The sequence below is a fragment of the Engraulis encrasicolus genome, chromosome 12 (genome assembly GCF_034702125.1).
Source record: "Engraulis encrasicolus isolate BLACKSEA-1 chromosome 12, IST_EnEncr_1.0, whole genome shotgun sequence".
Lineage (NCBI taxonomy): Eukaryota > Metazoa > Chordata > Actinopteri > Clupeiformes > Engraulidae > Engraulis > Engraulis encrasicolus.
In genome coordinates, this window is record NC_085868.1 from 33343129 (window position 1) to 33353128 (window position 10000).

The following is a 10000-nucleotide window of genomic DNA, read 5'->3' on the forward strand; positions in this document are numbered from 1 at the left end:
ATTAACATTGTATGTATTAGTGCTTATAGATGTATCCTTAAAATAAAGTGTTACTAAAAAATAGTAACACTTTCTATGAAGCCCATAGCTATAGCGCATTATGAGTGCATTTATAACAACTTATAATGCGCATCATAATTAATCATAGTGCATCATGACAGTTGTATGTATTATAAGCCCATTCACTGCCTATAGTTTATAACCATCCACGATCACTCAAAACACCCTAAGATTTATAATGCAGTATAAGCTTTATAGTTATTCATGACTGTTGATATACTTCATCATGAAGCATTATGAGTGTATACATAATGCACTATGATTATGATGCGCATTATAAGTTGTTATAAATGGGCACATAATACGCTACAGATATGGGCTTCATAAAAGTGCTACCAAAAAAAAATAATCCATAGGCCTACATTAATTATCGTTGCGCTGTCCTGACATTTGCTACTACTTAAATGTCATTGACCCATATACAGTATTGTGTATATACACACCCAAAAGGCATTTAGTCCTAATGTATGTACAACCGGTGTCCAGGTGCTGGCCATGCTGCGCAGTCAGAAGTAATCCAGGAAATGGAATCAATCACCAGACTTAGATTTACTGAATGTTGTTTTTGGTGTAGGCCTATATTAGGTTTCGCTACCTCTTCAGCAGGTTCACTTTCTCTATAAATAGGTAGCCTAGGTTTTGTGTGTCACACCAAAGGGGGGCTGCCATATTGTGGCTATGTCTGATTTCAGGAACCAAGATGTTCAAACACCTGGTGATGATGACCTGGTCAAAAGCCAGCAATACAGAACATAGATATGGCAAAAGCAAAAAAGCCATACACACACACACACACACACACACACACACACACACACACGAGAGAGAGAGAGAGAGAGAGAGAGAGAGAGAGAGAGAGAGAGAGAGAGAGAGAGAGAGAGAGAGAGAGAGAGAGAGAGAGAGAGAGAGAGAGAGAGAGAGAGAGAGAGAGAGGACACTTGGCATTTATATGAGGCATGGTGAAGGTCTCAGAAGGTCTCGGTTCACAGTGAAGCTGCCAGACATTGGACAACTTTATGGCCTGAATTTAATGCCAGTGTCTCTCAGAACACGAGTGCTTGGAAAGCATTAGACCCTCTTCATCTCTCTCTCTCTCTCTCTCTCTCTCTCTCTCTCTCTCTCTCTCTCTCTCTCTCTCTCTCTCTCCCCCCTCACACACACACACACACACACACACACACACACACACACACACACACACACACACACACACACACACACACACACACACACACACACACACACACACACACACACACACACACACACACACACACAAGGAAGTGGTTGTTCACCTTAAAAATCATCTCTGGGTGGAGAGTGGTGCCTTGCCATAGGCTATACAGGCAACTTGGACAACTCCTGAAAAACATCAGTCTCCCAATCCCCAGTGAACACACCTCCAGGAGGACCAGACACACACCTGGGCACAGCAGCGCCTCTTTTCCACTGCCGTTTTTTTTGGCAGGCCCACAGCTCGACACAGCACGACTCGGCCGCCACTTTTTGCTTTACGATTGAGCTGTGTGGTGCCTGTTCAAAAAGCAACAAGTGGTGGCCCAGTTGCGCTGTGTCAAGCTGTAGGCCTACCAGAAAAACGTCAGTGCTCTCCCCCATTCTCCTCCATGACTGAGGTACCCTGAGTATGGTACTGTCCCGCCGCACTGCTCCCTTGGGTTGCCATTGGGGCCTTCCCCCTTGCACGGGTGAGGCATAAAATGCAATTTCGTAGTGTGCCGTGAACACTTGTGTGCTGTGTGACAATGACAGAGGGAGTTTCCCAGGTGGGCTTTCGCTTTCTTTTTCACTTTAGCTTTCTATCCTTCTCGATTTCACTGGACGTCCACACTCACCATCTGTTTGTTGAAGTTGCCCACGGTCTCCTCAAACGCTGTGTCTTTAGTTTCGTCAGCTTTCCCCAACTTCTGCATGACCTGGGAGGACAGGAAAATCACCGTTAGTATGTGGGTCAGACACACACACGCACGCACACACACACACACACACACACACACACACACACACACACACACACACACACACACACACACACACACACACACACACACACACCTTCTCTCCCCCTCTCTCTTTCACACACACACACACACACACACACACACACACACACACACACACACACACACACACACACACACACACACACACACACACACACACACACACACACACACACACACACACACACACACCTTCTCTCCCCCTCTCTCTTTCAGACACGCACGCACACACACACACACACACACACACTTGCTGCCAGTTGACAGATGCTCAGTTTCCGTACCCTGACGCAAACATAAACATAAAGTCCTTAAAACACCCCCCCACCCTTGCATGCATGGGTCTTGGGTATAAAGACTGAGGTTTGTTTGTGTGTGTGTGTGTGTGTGTGTGTGTGTGTGTGTGTGTGTGTGTGTGTGTGTGTGTGTGTGTGTGTGTGTGTGTGTGTGTGTGTGTGTGTGTGTGTGTGTGTGTGTGTGTGTGTGTAATTATCAATTTAGAGTATGTTTCTGTAATGACTTTGCTTGTTTGCATGTAATGACTGGTGTGTGCGTGTGTGTGTGTGTGCGTGTGCGTGTGCGTGTGTGTGTGTGTGTGTATGTGTGTGTGTGTAGTAACAGATGTTTGTTTATGTGTGCACTGACTGGTGTGTGTGTGTGTGCGTCACGTGCGTGCGAGCGATCGTGCATACGTGCTTGTGAGTCTAATGTAAGGCCTGATTTCAGCCCCAGTGTCTTGCCTATAAACATGTCCATGTGTTTGTGGTCGACTAAAAGACCACAATGGTGAACTCAGGGCCGCTGACAGCTTTTGCTGGGCCCAGGACAAAGTCATTTGAAAGGGCCCCCTATCCAATACATACAATGTAATGGGGACCCATTTCTGGGCCCCCTATCTCCCTGGGCCCAGGGAAACATACCCCTTTGTCCCCCCTTGTCGGCGGGCCTGGGTGAACTAGTACATCTGCTAACACTGACACAAAATAGATAGGGCACCTCTGGACAGGGCCGCTTCTACTCGGTGCCCTAGGCCAGTGTTTCTCAACCTTTTTTTAGGCGAGACACCCTTTCAATTCATGAAAAATTTCAAGGCACCCCAAACCAACAGGCCGTAACATGGCATCGCATCCGATACCACACAAGCTTAGAAAAGTAACACATTTGGAGACGTCACACGACCTACTGTATGTTCGAAGTTGCAGCTGACTGGGGCGACCTATATTTACTTAATTGTGCAGAAATGTAAGCTTAAAGATTCCACTGACTAGCATTAACTTTACAATTTAGACAAATATGTATTATATTACGTAATTTACTTATCAGCCACGTTTCCGCGGCACCCCAAGGTGCCTCGGCACCCCTGTTGAGAAACACTGCCCCTAGGCAAGCACCCCTTATTGTCCCAGTTTTACACCTAGTATATAAACAGTGATAACTTGGCTTTTTGTTTGTTTAGAAATTGTCGTTAGTACACATAGTGTTGTAGAGGTTAAGCTACAGTACATGTGTGTGCCCCAGAATTACCATTTTTTATTGCTGTAAAGTTTCATGTTTTTATTTTGCTTGATGTTCTAACTCTATGGCGAGTAGGAAAATGTGGGCATTTCTTCGGTGCCCTCAAGACATTTGGTGCCCTAGGCGACTGACTAACCAGCCTATGCCTAGCGCCAGCCCTGCCTCTGGATCCCAGGCCTAAGAGCCCAGATGGTGAGACAAAAAATACGGCAAGCCATTAGGCACAAATCTAATATTTACAAACTGCAGATGTGTCCGTCTGTCTGTCTGTCTGTCTTCTCTGGTTTCAACAGTGAGGTCAGCAATGAAGTTTCAACCACTGGTGCCACAGCTGCTCTACTTATGAAGAAACACACACTCTCTTGGACGCACGCACGCACGCACGCACGCACGCACGCACGCACGCACGCACGCACGCACGCACGCACGCACGCACGCACGCACGCACGCACTCGCCACATATGTGCATGCAAACACACCCACACAGGGGCGCACGCACGCATACACACACACACACACACATGCACAGAGACACACATACACATAGAAACAGGGCAGGGGCGTGCGTGCATGTGTGTGTGCGTGGGCATGTGTGTGATTTAAGGATTGAGCATTTCCAGACCCCCCTTCGGAGTGATGAGTTTCAGTTCTGCTCTCATCTGATAACCTCAAGGAGGCCCCAAAAGACATCACAGTTGCCCCACCAGCAAAAACACACAGGAATGAAAGCCAGAAAGGAGAAGAGAGAAAACCAAAGGAATATATACAAAGCGGATTCCAAAAAAGTTGGGACACTTTGTATTTTGTGAATAAAATCAAAATGCTGGCATTTTCAAAACATTCAATATGTTAACAAGGTACAATATTATGTACAGACAACAAATCAGTTGTTAAAGTCAAGCAGAATTATTGTTTTGAGGTAATTATGTGATCATTTAAAATTTCACCCTGGCAACAAATCCCAAAAAAGTTGGGACAGGGCCAATTAAGTGCTTTTTATATTGGATAAGACTAAACACAACACAAGGGATGAGACTGAACAGTTAAATACTTTGACTGATGGCATAATTTTATTCAAAAATTAGATATTTTGATGTGCAAGACATGATTTCAGCAGCTCAACTGATAGGTGTGTTCTTCAACTTGTTTACCTTTTTGTTATGCTTAATATGTGGCATATCCTGACTGCAAGAAAACAATTTTGTGACCTGTTTACTCTTGTGATGGAACCACACCGTTGGAACATAGTAGAGATTGAAATTTGCCACCATTATGGGGCAATATCTAAAGGCGGTGCTTCAAAATATAATGCCTTCGTAGCTATGTTTGGTGTTTAAAGTCTGTATGTATCATTCAACATTCATTTTAATGCTCTACATGAGTAAGAAGACCCTAACCAAGTCACCTCTGCACCCCCTTACCATCATATTATGCTGTCTTTCAGACTGACCACTAAATCAAGCTGAAGTATTCATTTTCTATATAACCTGGAGGGTGCATGACTCCATAATTTTCAAAAAGGATTAAATATTTTCCATTCTGTAATCAGAGGACAGTTTCACATGTCTCCTAGGTCCATAGAATGAGCTTTTCCGCATGCAACACTGTTTAATGTCTGCATCATGTGCATTAATCAAGTGTTGTGTTTATGGTCATTTTTTCGAGAGCTGTCATTGTTGGAGTGTCATAGTTTGCTTATTGACCACGAGTATGTCATGATCTCATAACTCGTGCAATGATTACACATAACTCTACATTACGGAAATGGGCCTTATATGCCTGCAATTTTGATAATTCAAATTTTCAGTAATTAGCCCCTCAACATCTTCGCTGCTGAGTGCCACAGCCTCTATGTGATGGTATTTTATTTGTGCATTCATGTTGGCAGTTAATATAGTTCCTTTTAAAATATTCCTCCTTGTGTAATTTTTAGAATTATCCAACTATTACAACATGTTTTGGCCCTGTCCCAACTTTTTTGAGATTTGTTGCATGGGTCAAATTTTAAATGATCACATAATCACCTCAAAACAATAATTCTGCTCGACTTTAACAACTGATATGTTGTCTGTACATAATGCTCTACCTTATTAACATATTAGATGTTTTGAAAATGCCAGCATTTTGATTTTATTCACAGAATACAAAGTGTCCCAACTTTTTTGGAATCCGCTTTGTACAAATATGAATGAAACTTGTGAAACTACGAGGAAGAAAAGGAAAAACAAGTGTTAGAAGGAATTAAAAATGTCTAGATTTGGAAATTCAAAATGACTATGTATGACGTAAAAAGACAGAACAATGAGCGGATCGAATATAAACATATGAATGAAATCGGGAATTGCAATTTTGCACAAAAAACAAAAAACAAAAAAAAATCTGAGACACCCACCCCCCTTCTGAGTAGTAAGTTTCAGTTCTGCTTTCATCTGATAACCTCAAGGAGGCCCAGAGAAGACATTACAGCTGCCCACCAGCTAAAACACACAGGAATGGGGCTCAGAAAGAAGAAGTGGGGAAACCGAAGGCATGTGCAAAAAATATGAATGAAACTTGTGGAACTATAGTACGAGAGAGAAAAGTACAAATGTTAAAAGAATGATAAAGTTTTGACAACTGTTTTGAATGGAAAATGATAAAGCTATGAACAAATCAAACCGTTTTCAAATAATGTAGATAGGTACTGGGAAATAAAATAAAAGATAGGGTGGATTGCCCTAAGGTGGGCCATTTTTTGGTTTTCGGACTTCTGAAGACTATCAAGACAACATATTAAATCCTTATCCAATACATTTTTGGAATCCTCCAGGGGTGCCCTCATAAAATCAAGAGAAAAAATGCAGATATTTATTTCATAAAAGAAATTATACAGACATTAGTGCTCTTAGTGCCCAAGCATCTCAGAAAATGAGCGACTTCGTAATGTGGGACAGTCATTGTCCTAAAGTGGGACAGTGAAATGTAATGTTAAATTGAATGCAAGACACTGTAAAGTCAATGTTAAATGTTTTAAACCATAGTGTACCTATCACAAATAATGGTAAATGACTAAACAAGTAGCATGTGGAGAAAAGACACAAAGAACGATATCAAAACCAGAAGGAAGTTATACAAATCACAGATTGTCCTGGCAGGGTGTCTTAGAGGAAGGAAGAAGTTCCTCTCTCTCCCTCTACTCTATAACTCACACACACACACACACACACACACACACACACACACACACACACACACACACACACACACACACACACACACACACACACACACACACACACACACACACACACACACACACACACACACACACACACACTACTATTCTCTAACATCATCTACTAGTGAAGACAAGCTTCCATCCCTTCCCTATCAGGGTAATAACCCAGAGGACTAGAGAGTAACTGTAAGTGGATGTTTCTGACTACTGACAGAATGATGCATGATGACTTCATCCTCTCTAGTAGCTGACAACTATGACGTCTGAGTCCATGTAGTGTATGAATACTTTCTTTGTGTGTGTGTGTGTTTGTGTGTGTGTGTGTGTGTGTGTGTGTGTGTGTGTGTGTGTGTGTGTGTGTGTGTGTGTGTGTGTGTGTGTGTGTGTGTGTGTGTGTGTGTGTTGTGTTCCTTTGACGGTCGGTGAGGATGTTTTTGTCTTTCTGTGTGTCTGTTTACATTAGTGTGTGTGTGTGTGTGTGTGTGTGTGTGTGTGTGTGTGTGTGTGTGTGTGTGTGTGTGTGTGTGTGTGTGTGTGTGTGTGTGTGTGTGTGTGTGTGTGTGTGTGCACGTGTGCGTGTTTGTGTGTGCTTGCTGTGTGTGTGTGCGCACGCGTGCGTGTTTGTGTGTGCGTGTGTTTGTGTGTGTGTGTGTATGTGTGTGCGTGTGTGTGCAGGTTAATTGCCAGGATAGAGCCATGTTGTCTGTGTGGCACCTTTCTCCTACCGGACTCCCCCTCCAGGTCAGGGGAGGGACTTCCTGTTGGCAGCACTAAGAGACAACCGCATTTCCTGTTTCTAACAGAGGTCACATTCCATCACCCCCGGTGTAACCACCTCACCCCTCACCAACACCCAACACATAGGCCTACACACCTACCCTATCCATGCCAGCACATTAGTTGTTTACTTTAAAATGGTATGTTTCCCATTTACAAATGTAATATTTTCCTGAATATTTACTATGTAATAAACTAGTTCACTAGTCTTTACCAAGGTACAGAACGCTTTTAGCTGCCAAATATGTCTATTACTGGAAATTCAAAATAGTACACCATACATAAACTGATACCGAATAATAATAAACAATTTTAAATTAATAAACTACTGTCTTGCCAGGCTAGGTTTTCCAGTCAAAGACGGTGATTCGAAATGGGGGCATTTATCAAAAATTAATGGTAGAGGTTAATATCCCTAAAAAACATGACACTTGTAAATGCTCGGCATAAAATCTGAAAATTAAAAAAATGAATACACTATACCTTAAAACACACAGTAAACTGATGCCCCATCATCTCCCCACAGAAACATTCGGTCACACAAGGAGTGGGTAGGACTATGTGTGTGTGTGTGTGTGTGTGTGTGTGTGTGCGTGCGTGCATGTGTGTGTGTGTGTGTGTGTGTGTGTGTGTGTGTGTGTGTGTGTGTGTGTCTTGGTGACGGTGGCATAGTTCAAACACATTTAGAAAGCGTTGTAAAGAGTCACCTGTTACCCATAAAACCACATGACTTCATGCTCAGCTGGAATACCTCAGACAGATCTGGCAGACAGACAGACAGTTTGGATGTGACAGACAGACCACCAGACAGACATGCACGTATGCATACACGCACATATGCACACGTGTGAACAACATGGGAATGAATCATTGCCTGAAAGACAGTGACAGATGAAGGCCAGATGAAGTCTTTCCTGATAGGAGGAGGCAAAGGGAAGCGGCCAATCATAAGCAGCCAGTGTATCAAATAGGCTAGATGATCTGTCTTTTGTTTACCACATACACATACACTTTGTAATATAAAAGGCTACATATGTATATAATTATATATTACATATTATATATACATTCATTATATATTACATATTAATTATAATTATATATTACATTAATTATATATTACATATTACATAATCATTTTCCCTTTTGGTGAACTCTAATTTATTGTACTAAATGTGGAATTGATGTGTGTTTGTGTGTAATTGACTGTTTTGCATTAGACCAGGGGTGTCAAACAGAAGGCCTGGGGGCCGGGTGTGCCCCGTCAGATGGTTTAAAACGATCTTGTAGAGAACAAAAAAACCTAAGAAGGTCAAGAAAGGGACCTGAGATTTCAAGTTTTCAATTCTTGGGAACAAATTTGCATCTTTTGTTCAACATTTACAGTCAATGCTCCTGAGTTACCCGCTGACATCCATCTCCAGATGATTAACTAGCAATGCAATTCCAATACGAAGCAGAAATTTGTGATTTCATTGCAAATACGTTGCACATCTAGTCTCGCACACCATCCTGCGTACTTCCGCCAAAAGATTGGCTCTGTACATAGTCTGGTTACTGTTTTCTGTGGATCTTGCAGGCCAAGTTAATCCTCCCCAGAAAACAGCCAATAACCGAAGAGACAGGTTGGTGGAGGGGAAAGGGGCGACGACGTAAACGCCTGCGCTCACAGCCGCCATGACGATAAGATTCAATATCGATTTCTTAAGGCAGTGATTCGATTATTTTCAATACTCAAGAATGACCCACAATACGATACGATTTCATTCGATTAGATTTTCCCCCAATTACATTTCCACTTCTATTATGCTATGGAGCTAGGGCATTGAGCAGGGAGCAGCGATTCAATTATTTTCGATACTTAAGAATGTCCCACGCTACGATACGATTCAAATCCATCGTCAGCCATAGGCATCGATACTTATTGATCATCGCAAAAGTTCAAAGATCCATGCACAGCTTCTCGGTGCTGGTAAACGCAATGCAATACTTCAAAAGGAAAAAAAGTTTACCGCCCACTTGTTTGACTTTATGCTCGTTTATGCTGTAAACTTTTTTCCTTTTGACTTATTGATTATTATTTACACCTCTACCCCTGAACCAATATGAGTTAGGCACCCTTACATTAGTCCTACTATGTCTGTGTCAGGCATGTGATGGCGATCAGAATGAGTTGTCTATTTTTATCTACTCTATCCTACAGTACCTGTGCTATTTGTGTCTTGAACCTGTCCACTCTGTTATTTTTGCATCTGACATCTGTGAGTCTTGTGTAGTCTGGTCTGCTGATGGACCAAGGAATGAAACTCAAGCTCTGTGGACTGCACACACACACACACACACACACACACACACACACACAAACACATGCGCGCGCGCGCACACACACACACACACACAAACACATGCG

At 42.6% G+C, this 10000-nt stretch overlaps 1 protein-coding gene across 2 annotated transcripts in view; it reads right to left on the reverse strand.

The window, feature by feature from the left end:
• The window catches only part of bin1b (bridging integrator 1b), a 51451-nt gene that overhangs the window by 26836 nt on the left and 14615 nt on the right, over nucleotides 1-10000 (reverse strand). For both annotated transcript variants that reach the window (XM_063212075.1, XM_063212074.1), the window contains exon 2: nucleotides 1914-1994. In XM_063212075.1, the coding sequence (XP_063068145.1) occupies nucleotides 1914-1994 (81 nt within the window). The remainder of the gene's footprint in view (nucleotides 1-1913; nucleotides 1995-10000) is intronic.